General features: G+C 41.6%; 1 protein-coding gene across 1 annotated transcript in view; it reads right to left on the bottom strand.

The window, feature by feature from the left end:
• The window catches only part of pdhx (pyruvate dehydrogenase complex component X), a 69,547-nt gene that overhangs the window by 11,775 nt on the left and 39,169 nt on the right, over positions 1-18,603 (bottom strand). Inside the window, exons 6-7 of the mRNA XM_064951674.1 lie at positions 10,854-11,025; positions 7,941-8,088 (exon numbers count right to left, since the gene is read on the bottom strand). Coding sequence (XP_064807746.1) covers positions 7,941-8,088; positions 10,854-11,025 — 320 coding nt within the window. The remainder of the gene's footprint in view (positions 1-7,940; positions 8,089-10,853; positions 11,026-18,603) is intronic.

Here is an 18,603-nt window from a genome sequence, read left to right as displayed (position 1 = left end):
AGATGTTGAACGTTCCTAGAACAAGATTAAACCGCCCTTTAAAAAGGTTCCAAGAATGTATGATTAGGCTGTGGGAACAGTCTGGTGAGAACATTGTGGGGACGTCCCAAAATATATGTTCCCAAAAAACAAAAACTGTCCAGATGAGCAATTTATTCTACAATGTTTATTTTAGGGTGAAAAGACATTCCCCTGATGTAACAAGAACATTCCTAGAACACATTGTCTGTTCTTTAAAAGGTTCCCAGAATGAAATATGTTAAACCTAAAACAAATATGTTATGAACGTCATAAAAACACTGTTTTTTGGGAAATAATGGAACATTGTGGGAATGTTCTAACCTATGTGAATATCACAAGAATATTCTTGCAACATCCCAGACAACTGCTATAACTTAATTCAATGTTCTGGGAACCTTTAATAAAGAACTTAGACCAAGTGCTCTGTCAACATTCTTGCAACATTAAAGGGATGTCCTGTGCTACCTAACTTCAATGTTATCACAATTGAGCATATTTTGTGTTCTGGGAACCTCTCTTGTGATGTACAGTGCCTGGCGAAAGTATTCGGCCCCCTTGAACTTTGCAACCTTTTGCCACATTTCAGGCTTCAAACATAAAGATATAAAACTGTATTTTTTTGTGAAGAATCAACAACAAGTGGGACACAATGATGAAGTGGAATGACATTTATTGAATATTTCAAACTTTTTTAACAAATCAAAAACTGAAAAATTGGGCGTGCAAAATTATTCAGCCCCTTTACTTTCAGTGCAGCAAACTCTCCAGAAGTTCAGTGAGGATCTTTGAATGATCCAATGTTGACCTAAATGACTAATGATGAGAAATACAATCCACCTGTGTGTAATCAAGTCTCTGTATAAATGCACCTGCACTGTGATAGTCTCAGAGGTCCGTTAAAAGCGCAGAGAGCATCATGAAGAACAAGGAACACACCAGGCAGGTCCGAGATACTGTTGTGAAGAAGTTTAAATCCGGACTTGGATACAAAAAGATTTCCCAAGCTTTAAACATCCCAAGGAGCACTGTGCAAGCGATAATATTGAAATGGAAGGAGTATCAGACCACTGCAAATCTACCAAGACCTGGCCGTCCCTCTAAACTTTCAGCTCATACAAGGAGAAGACTGATCAGAGATGCAGCCAAGAGGCCCATGATCACTCTGGATGAACTGCAGAGATCTACAGCTGAGGTGGGAGACTCTGTCCATAGGACAACAATCAGTCGTATATTGCACAAATCTGGACTTTATGGAAGAGTGGCAAGAAAAAAGCCATTTCTTAAAGATATCCATAAAAAGTGTCGTTTAAAGTTTGCCACAAGCCACCTGGGAGACACACCAAACATGTGAAAGAAGGTGCTCTGGTCAGATGAAACCAAAATTGAACATTTTGGCAACAATGCAAAACGTTATGTTTGGCGTAAAAGCAACACAGCTCATCACCCTGAACACACCATACCCACTGTCAAACATGGTGGTGGCAGCATCATGGTTTGGGCCTGCTTTTCTTCAGCAGGGACAGGGAAGATGGTTAAAATTGATGGGAAGATGGATGGAGCCAAATACAGGACCATTCTGGAAGAAAACCTGATGGAGTCTGCAAAAGACCTGAGACTGGGACGGAGATTTGTCTTCCAACAAGACAATGATCCAAAACATAAAGCAAAATCTACAATGGAATGGTTCAAAAATAAATATATCCAGGTGTTAGAATGGCCAAGTCAAAGTCCAGACCTGAATCCAATCATTTACATTTACATTTAAGTCATTTAGCAGATGCTCTTATCCAGAGCGACTTACAAATTGGTGAATTCACCTTCTGACATCCAGTGGAACAGCCACTTTACAATAGTGCATCTAAATCATTTAAGGGGGGTGAGAAGGATTACTTATCCTATCCTAGGTATTCCTTGAAGAGGTGGGGTTTCAGGTGTCTCCGGAAGGTGGTGATTGACTCCGCTGTCCTGGCGTCGTGAGGGAGTTTGTTCCACCATTGGGGGCCAGAGCAGCGAACAGTTTTGACTGGGCTCAGCGGGAACTGTACTTCCTCAGTGGTAGGGAGGCGAGCAGGCCAGAGGTGGATGAACGCAGTGCCCTTGTTTGGGTGTAGGGCCTGATCAGAGCCTGGAGGTACTGCGGTGCCGTTCCCCTCACAGCTCCGTAGGCAAGCACCATGGTCTTGTAGTGGATGCGAGCTTCAACTGGAAGCCAGTGGAGAGAGCGGAGGAGCGGGGTGATGAGAGAACTTGGGAAGGTTGAACACCAGACGGGCTGCGGCGTTCTGGATGAGTTGTAGAGGTTTAATGGCACAGGCAGGGAGCCCAGCCAACAGCGAGTTGCAGTAATGCAGACGGGAGATGACAAGTGCCTGGATTAGGACCTGCGCCGCTTCCTGTGTGAGGCAGGGTCGACTCTGCGGATGTTGTAGAGCATGAACCTACAGGAACGGGCCACCGCCATGATGTTGGTTGAGAACGACAGGGTGTTGTCCAGGATCACGCCAAGGTTCTTAGCGCTCTGGGAGGAGGACACAATGGAGTTGTCAACCGTGATGGCGAGATCATGGAACGGCAGTCCTTCCCCGGGAGGAAGAGCAGCTCCGTCTTGCCGAGGTTCAGCTTGAGGTGGTGATCCGTCATCCACACTGATATGTCTGCCAGACATGCAGAGATGCGATTCGCCACCTGGTCATCAGAAGGGGGAAAGGAGAAGATTAATTGTGTGTCGTCTGCATAGCAATGATAGGAGAGACCATGTGAGGTTATGACAGAGCCAAGTGACTTGGTGTATAGCGAGAATAGGAGAGGGCCTAGAACAGAGCCCTGGGGGACACCAGTGGTGAGAGCGCGTGGCGAGGAGACAGATTCTCGCCACGCCACCTGGTAGGAGCGACCTGTCAGGTAGGACAATCGAGAATCTGTGGAAAGAACTGAAAACTGCTGTTCACAAATGCTCTCCATCCAACCTCACTGAGCTCGAGCTGTTTTGGAGGAATGGAGGAATGGGAAAACATTTCAGTCTCTCGATGTGCAAAACTGATAGAGACATACCCCAAGCGACTTACAGCTGTAATCGCAGCAAAAGGTGGCGCTACAAAGTATTAACTTAAGGGGGCTGAATAATTTTGCACGCCCAATTTTTCAGTTTTTGATTTGTTAAAAAAGTTTGAAATATCCAATAAATGTCGTTCCACTTCATGATTGTGTCCCACTTGTTGTTGATTCTTCAAAAAAATACAGTTTAATATCTTTATGTTTGAAGCCTGAAATGTGGCAAAAGGTCGCAAAGTTCAAGGGGGCCGAATACTTTCGCAAGGCACTGTATCCACACTGTTCCCACAAACACATTAAATGTTCTGGGAACCTTTACAAAACTCAAAGGCTGTTATGTCAAAATTCTTGCAACATCAAAGGAATGTTTTGTGCACCCTAATACATACATTATCTGAATGTCAGCACAATTTGACAGCTTTAGTGTCAACATAAAAAATGCGTTCTGGGAACATTCTTGTAGCATCAAATTAATTAATTTTGCACCCTAAAATAAACATTGTATAATAATCCGCACAACTGGACAGCTTGTGTTTTTTCGAACATATCTATTGTGATGTCCCCACAATGTTTGCACTAGACTGTTCCCACAACTTATTTAAACATTCTGGGAACCATTATAATGTTCTAGCAACAACAGGCAAATGTTTTATACATCCCTGAACTTCTGTCCTGCCTTTACCATCTGTCTCATTCTCTGTCCTCCAGGTTTCCTCTGTCTCGCTTTCCCTTTCACCTATATACCTCACTGTCTCTCCTGTCCTCAATATAGTACCCGGGGTGGAGTGGGCAGGGCCTGGCGTTAGTGCTGGGCTGTTTAAGAGTGCCCATTAGTGGCAGACTGTTATGAATGCTGTTAGCAGTATCACTAATGATCTAACTGTGAAATTCGCTGTGCTCCTGAACAAAGAGAACAAGGGAAAACAACCGTACGGACAGAGGATAGAGAGTACCTCAACACACACAACACTGAAGCTAATAAGCCTGGAATGGCCACTCACTCCGCGTTTATAAAATTATAGGAATCATTATTTCATTCCTTGGAAATGGAAATGTATTACATGTATTGTCACAGTCATCTTGAAGAGCATATAAATAAAGTTGGGCTTAACTGTCAGGTTTAGATTTAATAAGGCAGCGTTGCATTGCATTAATCTCTCATCTCTTAAAAGGAATAATGAGCTGAACCAGGAGTATTTCCTGACCATGTAAAATGAGAAGGAACAACTCTGGGCCGTGGTGCCACCCCACCAAAACAGTATGGAGTTTCTGGACGGGCTCGGGTCCAAGTATAAAAAATAAAAAACACCATTGGGTGGTAGATATGACACGTGTAAACAATGTTCTCTCTTCTTGTAGAGTAGTCTACCTGTACCTCCCTTAACTGAGAAGCCATGAAGCAGAAGAAACATGGAACATATGTTGTGCACAATGCCTTGGCTAATTTGATTGGTGGAGAGAAATGGGATGAGAGAAGAGGTGAGGGAGTGAAAGGAGAACATGCAAGGAATCCCCTGCAGGACTGAATGGGTTAGGCACTGCCAGCCCTGCATAATCACTTCATATCATATCACTAAAGAAACACCAGCTCTCCCCTCTCTCCATATCCCTTCAGTTTCTCTCTCTCCCCCTCCCCCTCCCCCTTTCCTTCACCCTCCTCCTTTTCTTCTCTCCATCTCTCCCCCATCACTCCCTTAGGCGTTCAGCAGACACCTTTTCCCTGCTGCGGTGATATAATCACAGGGCACATCAATGTGACATGCTTTGAACCCGGAATACATGATTATCCTGGCTGACTGGAGATGTTTGAGTTCAGAGTGTCCTGCAAATAAAAGTCTCTCCTTTGCCTGTGGAACACTTCAAATGAAGACACCCAACAATATATGCATCTTACCCTAATTTAAAAAGGAAATGACCACCGAATACCCCCCCCCATGGGACTTTGTGTAAATGACATGACAATGCCATGCAGGGTACACAGTACATACAGTGCATTCGGAAGTATTTAGACCCATTCACATTTTGTTACATTACAGCCATATTCTAAAATGGATTAAATCGTTTTTTCCTAATCAATCTACACACAACACCCCATAATGACAAATGTTTTTAGACATTTGTCTCATGGTCTGACAAACACCGTTCTAGCTGTCACCTTTCACCGCAGATGCGGAAGTGCGACATCGGCGGCATCCAATTAAATTGTTGTTTTTTTTAAGCAGATTTCTTTATTATGCTAATTACATTTCCACAGGGGCGTGGACATTGGGGGGTTTTAAAGTAGTCAAAAGTGTAGTATTTGGTCTCATATTCCTTGCACGCAAAGACTACATCAAGCTTGTGACTACAAACTCGGATGCATTTGCTGTTTGCTTTGGGTTATGTTCTGCACAATAGTAACTGAATGGTGAATGATGACTGGAGTAATTTTCTTTCTAAGTGAGTAGATAAGATGTTTCTGAGCACTTCTAAATTAATCCTGATAATGCCAATAATAAGAAAAATCATGAATGAATCGTGAATAATGATGATTGAGATGCCTACAAAAAACATGCTTCCCACTCATTAATACCATACCGGGAGTTTTTTTTTTTTTGGGGGGGGGGGGGGGGTATGGTATCTGTGCCTCTGTGACCTTCTCACTCATCATAATTCAACACACGTTTCTTTCTAAATGGTATAACAGATTGGTATGAAAACACCCTCAAACAAAAGCTGTCATTCTGTACTGTCGTCTAATATGAAACATCTCTCAAATCTAAAATGCTGGAGTATAGAGCCGAATAAAACAAATGCAGCTTCACTGTCCAAATACATACGAAGGTGTTGAATTCTGGGTGAAACTTTGAACATTGTTATACTCAGAAGTATAAGAACAGTTACAAAAGAGACATGAGGGGTGCCATAATGAAGCTGTGGAGGGGCTGAGTGCAGGGAACACGATCACATGTGGCAGTACTGATAAGGTGAGAAACCGTTGAAGGCTCATGTCACTCAGCTCCCTGCTTAGCAATAATGATGCAATGTTTAGCGATAAGGAGGCTAGGCTACCTATATCCCTCAGTGTTCAGCTGGGTTGTGTGATGTTGCGCTACTATTTACTTGAACACAAACAGCCTTCATCTTGACCAGCTTTGTGTTGTGCTGTGCATGTTATGTTGTGTTCTGATGTGTTGTTCCCTGTTATGTTGTGTTCTGATTAGAGGTCGACCGATTAAATCGGAATGGCTGATTAATTAGGGCCGATTTTAAGTTCTCATAACAATTTGAAATCGGTTAAAAATATATATATTTTTTTATATATCTTTATTTAACTAGGCAAGTCAGTTAAGAGCACGTTCTTATTTTCAATGACGGCCTAGGAACCGTGGGTTAACTGCCTTGTTCAGGGGCAGAACGACAGATTTTTAACTTGTAACTCGTGATTCAATCTTGCAACCTTACAGTTAACTAGTCCAACGCTCTAACCACCTGCCTCTCATTGCACTCCACGAGGAGCCTACTTGTTACACGAATGCAGTAAGAAGCCAAGGTAAGTTGCTAGCTCGCATTAAACGTATCTTATAATAAAAATTCATCATAATCACTAGTTAACTACACATGGTTGATGATATTACTAGTTTATCTAGCGTTTCCTGCGTTGCATACAAGCGATACAGTGCGCATTCGCGGAAAAAGGACCGTCGTTGCTCCAACGTGTACCTAACCATAAACATCAATGCCTTTCTTAAAATCCATACACAGAAGTATATATTTTTAAACCTGCATATTTGGCTAAAAGAAATCCAGGTTAGCAGGCAATATTAACCAGGTGAAATTGTGTCACTTCTCTTGCGTTCATTGCATGCAGAGTCAGGGTATACACGATAATAATAAATGTTTTGTGTTCTAAATTATAGTTTCTGAATTCGACCATATTAATGACCAAAGGCTCGTATTTCTTTGTGTTATTATTAAAATTTAAAGTCTATGATTTGATATTTTATTTAGCAGTCTGAATGAGTGATGGTAGGCAGCAGCAGACTCATAAGCATTCATTCAAACAGCACTTTCGTGCGTTTTGCCAGCAGCTCTTCGTTGTGCTTCAAGCATTGCGCTGTTTATGACTTCAAGCCTATCAACTACCAAGATTAGGCTGGTGTCACCGAAGTGAAATGGCTAGCTAGTTAGCGGGGTGCGCGCTAACAGCGTTTCAAACGTCACTAGCTCTGAGACTTGCTCTTGCTCTGCATGGGTAATGCTGCTTCGAGTGTGGCTGTTGTCGATGTGCTCCTGGTTCAAGCCCAGGGAGGAGCGAGGAGAGGGACGGAAGCTATACTGTTACACTGGCAATACTAAAGTGCCTATAAGAACATCCAATAGTCAAAGGAATATAGAATACAAATGGTAGAGAGAGAAATAGTCAGATAAATACTATATTAACTACAACCTAAAACCTCTTGCCTTGGAATATTGAAGTCTCATTAAAAAGGAACCACCATATGTTCATATGTTCTCATGTTCTGAGCAAGGAACTTAAACTTGAGCTTTTTTTTTTTACATGGCACATATTGCACTTTAACTTTCTTCTCCAACACTTTGTTTTTGCATTATTTAAACCAAATTGAACATGTTTCATTATTTATTTGAGGCTAAATCGATTTTTATTGATGTATTATATTAAGTTAAAATAAGTGTTCATTCAGTATTGTTGTAATTGTCACAATTACAAATAAAAAAATAATTTTAAAAAATCTGCCGATTAAATCGGTATCGGCTTTTTTGGTCCTCCAATAAATCGGTATTGGCATTAAAATCATAATCAGTCGACCTCTAGTTCTGATGTGATGTGTTGTGACCTGTTATGTTCTGATGTGATGTGGCCTCACCTTTGGCCATCTCCTTGCGGAGCTGCATGACAGCGCCCAGGTCACAGTCGATGGTGGCGTAGGCGTGAGGGATGGAGGTCTTGGACTGCGTCAGCCTCTGGGCGATAACACGCCGCACATTAGAGGCCGGGACCTCTGTGTAGGTGCCCTGAAACAGGACAGGAAGAAAGAGAGGACAGAACAGAGAACGGTCAGTCACTGTGCAGATTTATATTTCTGGACGACTTTATGACTCTGCTCCCATCAATAACGCCATTGCAGACGTATTCCCTTTCACCTAAAGTTAGAGGCTTTGATGAGGCTACAGAACCCATGGCAATGCTGTTGGCAAGCTCGTTACAAAAGATTGATTGGGATCGATTTTGTTCAACTAAAAATAGGACCAACTCTTAAGGTGGTATATTGGGTCATTTATTGTGACCAGGCGACGTAATCGTCTTGAAAATACAATTAGCACTTGACATGCTAGACACTATACTAGGTAGTTCAAACCCAATAAACTCCATTATGGCAAACAAGATATGACATTTTTGCCATTACAACTAAATCCACCATGCCTAACACACACACACACACACAAATATATAAAGAATAGTAACCTCTTGTGTAGATCTTAATTGCTGTAAACACTTCTGCAGTAATGCTACAATTAGTATTCAACAGTCAAAACTCAACAGGTTCTCTTTAAATCCCCATTACAGTGAAAAAGAGGCAGGGATGGAAAGCAGACTACCCCAACCAGTCTGGGTCGTCTTTACGAGGCTGCTGTTTGGAGTGTTTGGACAGGCCTGGCTCTAAAGCTTGACCAGGGTCTGGGCTCTATCTCAGGACAGGAGGAGCCTTCTATTCAACCCATAGTATAGAGTTGTCCAATAAACACAATACTCTTTACAAGGGCATCAAGTCAAGCTAAAATAAAAGAAAAAAGCTATCAAATAAAAAGTACAAAACACATCAAAAAACAGCAATGACTGTGATCATATAAAACGTAAGAGAAAGTCAAGGTGCTGTTTTTTTTGGTCGTTACAGACTGAAAAGCCAGAGTAGTGTGTGTGTCATCATACCACAGAATGCTATTCCCTCATATCAGAATACAGCAAACAAATCACCTCACTACTAAGAAATAGGATAAAGTGTTGTCACTGGAGGTGGCCTTTTGTTCCGCAGAACGATGCTCGGCGCCCTGACACAATTACCGTAACTCCTCAAGAGACCCAGGAGCCTTACATGCCTCCCCACCAGTCGTCTGTCAGGGGAAACAGAGGTGATACTGAGGTCTCATTTGGAGTCCCAGTAGTCACTGATCAGCAGGGGTGTTTTCAGAGAGAGAAAGTGGCTGTGTCTACACTTACGTGCAACTTTGCTGTGAGAATACGAAGATCACATTGAAAAGACAAAAGTCACATTGTGTTCAGATCTGGCTGACCACATCAGGAGGTGGTCAGCGATACACTGTGTGCTAATTTCTCCTCAGTCTGGACACAATCAGGCTACCAAAAGTAAATACAGTGGGCAAAGTCATCAGCACTCCACCTACAAGTCTCCAAAAAACATGTGTTATGGGAGCGAGAGGCAACTTTTCATTATAACTTTGGAGGAAATACATTCCTAGCATGTGAGGAAATGCTTGCTGACCTTATAAATGCTAGCCAGCTAGCTAATATTTAGTTATGGTAGCTCATTTGCAATCACTTTAGCTTTGCTTGCTAGCTTGCTAGTTAGCTACAGAAGATAGCCACTACCACCAAGTTTTTGTTGTGTTATCACATTTAGTCTATTTTACCGTTTATAGAATGCATTTAGGCATTTGAATATAGCGCAGACAAAGGGAATCTGGACACATTGAAATGTAAGTGTACACACATGATGTGCTCGGAATTCCATGATCATAATACAAAAACTGCATTAACTGTCAAGTCAAGACCCACGTCCTCAGCTCTCTCCAGGGTTTCCACTGACCAGATGATAAAGTCTGGTTACCCCCTGCACAACCCCAGGCCTCTGTCTGTTTGATGGCTCAATCTGTGCGGGAGAGGGAGTAAGATGATATGTCGTCATGCTCATTTTGCATGGGAGCATAGGGGCTGTGTGCAAACAACGATCGGGATCTGTTCCATAGCATGGGGGCCTCCAGAGACTATTAAGATACTGCTAATGTCTGCTTAGACGCTTTTCATACGCTTTGGAGCAGTGTTGTTTCAATACTTTCTCAGAAGTTCTTCCAAACCCTGCTGGAAATCAAGCTAACTGTGTCCAATCACCGATCTGCACAACAGGAACAAACAGGAGGAAATGAAGGACATGAAAGTCACACCATTCAACTACTGATAGTAGTAGTATATATTAGCATAAACTTGGCTTTCTGAATGAGGGAATTATCTACTGGAAAATGCTGTTCCTCCCCTTTATAATGTTATAAGATGTTACATAAGGCTAGAACGAAAGCTCCAACACTTACAGGCAAATTATTCATGTGAAGTCATGAGAAAATTAAATCCGTGAAAACGTGCCCTCAACTCCACTATTTATAGATCTTGATAAATTGTGTGTTGTGCCCATCACCTTTAGTGAATAACAGCACTGAGAGAAGGTGAGGTAGAGAGAGAACGAGAGTGTGAGTCTGTATAGAAAGTGGGGGAGGGTAGGTGGCAGCCATAGTGACTCATACCAACGTCGAGGTGGTCCCTGCCTCCCTCCATCTCTTCACACACCAGTGAGCCTTGAAGAGCCTTAAAATTATACTTCCCTAACCACGACTTGCTTTCCTTATGATATAATCCACTGTGTTGAGGTGCATAAGTCATTAAGCCATATACTTTCTGAAAATGCTTCAAGCCCCTTGAGCACTTGGTGTTGATCTCGATTTGGACATTTTAATGTGTTTACTGATAGAGTGTGTGTGTGTGTACTCACCGGAGCTCCAGGCTTGCCAGGTATGGATTGAGGGGGGTACATGGGCCTGCTGCCTGGGGGAAGTGGGGCAGCTGCTGGGGTGCCGACTGGACTGGGGGCTGCTGCCACTGGGGCTGCTGTAACTGGAGTTGTCTTGGAATCAGGGAACTTCTTCAGGAGATTAAGGGCATCTCTGTAGAGGAAAATAATGGCACAAGGTGGTTGAGAATAGATTAAGCAAAAAGCAGGATGTAAAAAAGGACAATCCCCACCACTATTACACAGATCAATACAAACAAGTAGCCTACGATTTCAACAAGACCAAGCAAATGTACACTATGCCTACAGTATGACTCAGGGAGGGTGGATCTGAGACCAGGGCTTTGAAACCGTATGAAAATACTTAACACTGGGCCTCTGACTCCTTGACCGTCCCAACATGAATATGGGCAAACAAACTAATAATGCAAATAAAAACTGCTTTTACACACACCTGTACGGAGTATTGCAGCAGATACGGGAACACCAGTGTGTAGGTAGGTAGCGAGGCACTAGGAAGCCATTTATCGTCATGTTATTGAAAGCCTGAGGAAAGCATACATAATGTACTTTCGATCCAAGCGCAAACATCCAATTTCTGGCCTTCTGTCAGTGAATGGGCCTATTAATATTGACCCTGCTTGGTTCGGAGAGGAAAAGCACTCATCGTCTCAACCGGAGTCGACACATCCCCTACTCCAACGTTGCCCAATATGATCAAAAATAAACATTTGAGAAAAAAAATGGCACCAACACCTGGGGAATGTAAATATTTCCCAGGGATAAGCAACATGCTTTCAAAACCCAGGTTAGGTAGAGGCTGGCCTAGTACTCACTACTCGCATAAACATTTATGCAAGCAAATGAATCCTCTCACCATCTTCAGAGGAGAGCGTTTGTTTAGCTGAAAGCTTTTCAATGGAAATTCCCAGGCAGGCAGACAGGAATAGAATGTCTATCTAGCTGGAGAAGTTTGCCCCATCCAGGAGAGGGCTTGGTGTAGTCAGGTCAAGCACTACGACTTCCACCACACTTTCCACTGTGTGACCCAAGGCTGGAGGAGACTGTCTGAAAATGACCCCATTGCTCATTTCGTGTGTAATGTCACAGGCAGAGAGACAGAGAGTGTGAGAGAACAAAAAGTGGAGGGCCAGGTATAGAAAGAGGACAAGGGGAGAAAGACAGTGATCAAGCGAGCGAGAGAGCAAGAGAGAGAGAGCTAACTCTTATTAAATCATTCCAGGGCTAGCACAGGGACGGTGATGTGAGAAGAGAAGCGCTCACCATTCACAAACAAATACCTCGCCACAATGGAAGCCAGGATCAGGTGTCAGATGCATTCACTCTCTCATCGGACAAACAGAGCATGCATATCGCATGGGCACACTGGGCAGGCTGAACAAGTCAGGAGATGCAGGGAACTAAAAGGCCAACAAAACTACTATGAGCAATAAATCACATCAACTAAACATCGCTCTACAAATCATTATCTATATGATAACTGCCTAGGAAAACAAAAAAACCTGACTGATTATCATTAGTTTCATCAAGTGTCCCTGAAGCGTAATTAATGTGGTTTGTCAGGCAGGCACCTGGATCGGCAGTTCAAAGGTGGCAGCCATCTTTGATGAGGGCTGAATTCTCTGCTTATCAAACAGAACAGAGCAGTAAAGTGCTTTCAGGTAACAGCCTTGCCCTTTCTCCAGCCCAGAGCACAGGCAGATATAAGGATCAGACATGTTCTTTCGGTATAAATATTAACACCTGCATGGCTTTGTCGTTAGTCATGAAACATTGTTGTACGTTGCTTCCGCTTCACACTGAAGACACTTTTCTCACGGCTTACATTATTGGCAGCTGCAATCTACAGTAAGTGTTAGTACATTGAGTTAAAATAATTTAAGGCGACTGGTATTACCTTTTTGGGTATCTGCTCCAGCACCCTGGTTCCTCAACAGTGCACTGAGGCCTTCCTACCCCACATCTTTGTCTGAACCAGCTACTCCTGCTACCCTCGTCAATACAACAGGGACACGGCTGGGTCCCTGACTCTCGTCTTCCATTTCCATGATGTCTCTCTCGCAATCCCTCACTTCCTTTCTCTCATTGTTCTTGGTTGTTGTTTTTGGGGTCCTTGGCAGGTTGGAATTCCCCACCCACACAAACCAATTTGCAGGCACACACACATATATAATTGAAGAGCAGTGTAGGTAGGCAGGCATGCAGGCAGTAGAGGCAGGTTCCTCCAGGTTAGTTTAGCGACAGGAAGCTACATGCCCTCTGAAAGACCTGAGCCACTTTGCATGGGTGGCCCAATCACTACCTGCTACTCCATTTTTCCTACCCATTCTGCTGATACAGTTGAAGTCTGAAGTTTACATACACAGGTTGGAGTCATTAAAACTCATTTTTCAACCACTCCACAAATGTCTTGTTAACAAACTATAGTTTTGGCAAGTCGGTTAGGACATCTACTTAGTGCATGACAAGTCATTTTTCCAACAATCGTTTACAGATAGATTATTTCAATTATAATTCACTGTATCACAATTCCAGGGGGTCAGAAGTTCACTGTGCCTTTAAAGAGCATGAAAAATGCCAGAAAATGATGTCATGGCTTTAGAAGCATAATTTGAGTCAATTGGAGGTGTACCTTTGGATGTATTTCAAGTCCTACCTTCAAACTCAGTGCCTCTTTGCTCGACATCATGGGAAAATCTAAATAAAATCAGCAAAGACCTCCACAAGTCTGGTTCATCCTTGGGAGCAATTTCCAAACGCCTAAAGGTACCACGTTCATCTATACAAACAATAGTACGCAGGTATAAAGACCATGGGACCATGCAGCTGTCATACCGCTCAGGAAAGAGACGCATTCTGTCTCCTAGAGATTAACTTACTTCGGTACAAAAAGTGCAAATCAATCCCAGAACAGCAATGGACCTTGTGAAGATGCTGGAGGAAACATGCATAAAAGTATCTATATCCACAGTAAAACGAGTCCTATGTCGACAACCTGAAAGGCCGCTCAGAAAGGAAGAAGCCGACGCTCCAAAACCGCCATAAAAAAGCCAGACCGGTTTGCAACTGCACATGGGGACAAAGATCGTACTTTTGGAGAAATGTCCTATGGTCTGATGAAACAAAAATAGAACTGTTTGGCAATAATGACAAACGTTATGTGAGGAGGAAAAAGGGGGAGGCTTGCAAGCTGAAGAACAGCATCCCAACCGTGAAACACGGAGGTGGCAGCATCATGTTGTGGGGGTGCTTTGCTGCAGGAGGGAATGGTGCACTTCACAAAATAGATGGCATCATGAGGAAAGGAAAATTATCTGGAAATATTGAAGTAACATCTTAAGACATCAGTCAGGAAGTTAAAGCTTGTTTACAATTGGGTCTTCCAAATGGACAATGACCCCAAGCATACTTCCAAAGTTGTGGCAAAATGGCAACAAAGTAAAGGTATCGGAGTGGCCATCACAAAGCCCTGACCTCAATCATATAGAACATTTGAGGGCAGAACTGAAAAAGTGTGCGCGAGCAAGGAGGCTTACAAACCTGACTCAGTTACACCAGCTCTCTCAGGAGGAATGGGCCAAAATTCATCCAACTTATTGTGGGAAGCTTGTGGAAGGCTAACCAAAACTTTTGACCCAAGTTAAACATTTTAAAAGCAAAGTTACCAAATACTAATTGAGTGTATATACACTTCTAACCCACTGGGAATGTGATAAAAGAAATAAAAGCTGAAATAAATCACTGACTACACTATTATTCTGACATTTCACATTCTTAAAATAAGAGTGGTGATCCTAACTGACCTAAAACAGGGAATTTTTTACTTGGATTAAATGTCAGGAATTGTGAAAAACTGAGTTTAAATGTATTTGGCTAAGGTGTATGTCAACATCCGACTTCAACTGTACATGTGCATCTGAATTTGCATGACTGCTCCTACTCCTGCTAAGAGAACAAAGAGAGCCCAGCCAGTGAACAAGAGGAGGATGTGAGATTTAGATTAAACATTGACGATGTCATTACCTCCCTGTCAGTTTCTTTCAAAAGGGATGGGGGGCTGCATGTAGAGCTTCTCATTACAACACCACAATATATATATATATATATATATACACACACACACACAATATATATATATATATATATATATACACACACACACATAATATATATATATATATATATATATATACACACACACACATACATACACATAATATACATACATACATATATATATATATATATATATATATATATATATACATATATATACATATACATACATATACATACTTATATATACTTATATATACATATATACATACATATATATACATATATACATACATATATACATATATACATATATACATACATATACACATATATACACACACATATATACACACACACATAATATATATATATATATATACACACATAATATATACACACACATATATATATATATATATATACACACATAATATATATATATATATATATATATATATATATATATATATATATATATATATATATATATATATATATACCATGTACAAAATTCATCCTATTTCTTTGTATGATGGAGTGTGTTACACATTATCCATGAATCCCAATGCAACATGAAGAGTGTCCTTTCTATACGATGAAGAGCACATCAATTTAGCTCATACATCGTCAGCCCAGAGCCCCCAGTGTGTGGCGATGACATCACTCACGAATAGGCTACTGCATGTGCTGCTAGCTGGCTCCCTGGCTGGCTGATCCTTCCTCACACAAGACATCTGCTTTTCACACAGGTCATTTACACCCACTGACAGACAAGGCCAAAGAGCCTCAAAGCCTGTGAAGAGGTGACTGGAATATTAAAGATGCATACACACCACAGACACAGACACAAACACCACAGATAAAACAGACACACACACCTCCCCCTGACTGTCTGAGTGAAACCCAGACTCTACACTGCCATCTGGGACACGACAGAGGGAATGATGGTCATGAAAACCCCTTCACTCCAGTGGAGAAAAGCCTTATATTGCCACAGAGGGAAAGATCTGAGTCTCTCAACATAAAATACAAGTCCAGAAACCTGGTGCAGCTGGGTTCGATTTTTGTCCTGATCTCTTGCAGTTTCTAGCTATTAAAGAATACTGTGAAGGTATACCGTAAACCAGTGTTACCCAACCAGAGGTAGAAGGACCCCTGGAGGTACATGGCCTATCCACACGGGGTACTTGAGAAAACTCATGAGCCCATAGGCCTACTGGTAAAATGCAGATGGGTTACTTCCAATGATAATCTGGGCAGAGAAAAATATACTTGGTGGTACAGTAACCAATAAAGGTTGGGAACCACTGCCTTATAAAGTAATGATACGATATAATGATACTGTAATTCTACTATTATCAGTAATGATGATAAGGATAATATCTAAAGTCACTGGGTCAAACTGAGGCAGGCTTTTCAGATCGCTTGTCAGAGGGCGATAAGAAATCTAGAAAATTAATGCTGCGGACATGTTTTGCATAACCCTAACGTCCACCAAAAATAAACGTACAGTGTACCTTGAAATAAGTCACGACCACAGACTTCCTTGACAAATGTTACATTTCTGAAACAACCCTTCCCATAAAAACACAATCAGCCCGAAGTACAAAAAAAAAAAAAACTCTACTCCATTCCTCTCTCCTCCGGCAGACAAACATGCAGCACACTGAAATGGTGGAAGTGCCTTTAAAATGGTATTGATGTTAACAACAGGGGATGTACTTGACGATAATAGCCCTTCGTATGGAGACAATATGGCTGGCTTAGACACACGTCTCTCTGAGGCAGACTTAATGTAAATGTTAGTTTATTTTAAGCCAAAGCCCACTTCATTCTTATTAGGGTTGCCAAAGGAGGGTTTATCACTGGAAACTTAAGAATTTTATGACATTTATCACCAGAATTCTAGTGGCCCTTTTGGGTACTTTCAGATTCTCACAGGAGACTAATAATCTCTGGCCCTCTGCATGGCCTTATCACATGTACAACACATGAAAGAATGGTATACGATAATTTTAAAATATATTTAAGGACAAAGCTGTAAAACATCCTAAATATAAACCAACTTAATAAATGCATACCATTGGTGTTTAATGAGGGTTTCAGCATTAAAAATCTTTTTTTTTTTTACGAACATATTTATTTTGCTATGTCAATATGCATTTGTTGAAAATGTTTTGTCGCCAAACTGGTGGCAGTTGTGAAAAAAAGTCAATAGCTGGAAGAGTTGCAGAGTTAATTGAAAATAATGCCATTGTTTGATTAGATTATTTTTTTCATTATTATACCATTTTCCTCTTGAACCATATGGTCTGAGCAAGGCAGTTATCTCCCAACAACAACTGCTCCCCAGGCGATGTTCAATTAAGGCAGCCCTGCTCTTATTCAGACGTTTTGGGTTAATTGCGGAAGACACATTTTGGTTGATTGCATTAAATTGTGCAACTGAGTAGGTATCCCTTTTCCCCTCTACTAGAAACTCATGGACACAGATAAAATATATTAATATATAGTCTTAATGTATTAGAAGTTATTTAAGTATAAATTACCAGAGCTACGATAGATTGCCATTGATTAAGTTCATTACCAAAATTACTGAAGATTCCTGTAACTTTGTTCAATTACTGGAAGCTTATATAAGACATGTCCTGACAGAGGGTAAATGCCCAATTATCTAATCACAGACTTTGGGAAATAGGCATTACTACAGATATTATAAAAATAAAGTATGATTTTAATTAGCCATCTTTTTTCACTCCCCTTCCTCCTGTCTGTGTTTCTTTGTAAACTTAATGATGGTGTTGGAATCGTGCCTGGCCATGCAATCATGGGTGAACAGAGAGTACAGGAGGGAGTACAGCATTTAACATGCTGGTAGAAATGAGGTAAAGTGGATTTAAGTTTCCCTGCATTAAAGTCCCCGGCCACTAGGAGCTCTGCCTCTGGATGAGCGTTTTCCTGTTTGCTTATGGCTTACAGCTCATTGAGTGCGGTCTTGGTAAATAGACTGCTATGAAAAATATAAACTCTTGGTAAATAGTGTACTCTACCTCAGGCGAGCAAAACCTTGAGACTTCCTTAATATTAGATTTTGTGCACCAGCTATTGTTTATAAACATACACAGACCACCAGCCCTTGTCTTACCGGAGGCAGCTGTTCTGTCTTGCCGATGCAGCGTGAACCCCGCCAGCTGTATGTTATCTGTGTCTTTGTTTAGCCACGACTTGGTGAAACATGAGATATTACAGTTTTTTAATGTCCCGTTGGTAGGATATTCGTGATCGTAGCTCGTCTATTTTGTTATCCAATGATTATACGTTGACTGATGGTTGAGACAGATTACCCACTCGCCGTCAGATCCTTACAAGGCATGCATGATAATTGTATAAATCCATTCAATTAACCATATATTTTGTTGGAACACATCCAGCAAATGAGAAAGTGTTTTCTAAGCCATTGAGGTGAAGTGAAGCATGGTAGAGATAGGTAGTGGTGCATTATCTATCTGTAGCTAGCCAGTCATGTGTGTTCTCTGTACATGCTGTAGCTGTAGGCCTTAGAGACAGAGAAGGAAAGAGGACAGCCACATGCCTGCCATTGTTATTTGACACTGTGTTGAATCCCCCATATCCCCCAATTCACTCCTCTGTA

Source organism: Oncorhynchus masou, chromosome 31, assembly GCF_036934945.1.
Source record: "Oncorhynchus masou masou isolate Uvic2021 chromosome 31, UVic_Omas_1.1, whole genome shotgun sequence".
Lineage (NCBI taxonomy): Eukaryota > Metazoa > Chordata > Actinopteri > Salmoniformes > Salmonidae > Oncorhynchus > Oncorhynchus masou.
The sequence above is the reverse complement of the archived record's forward strand: the minus strand, read 5'-3'. Positions and strand labels throughout refer to the sequence as shown.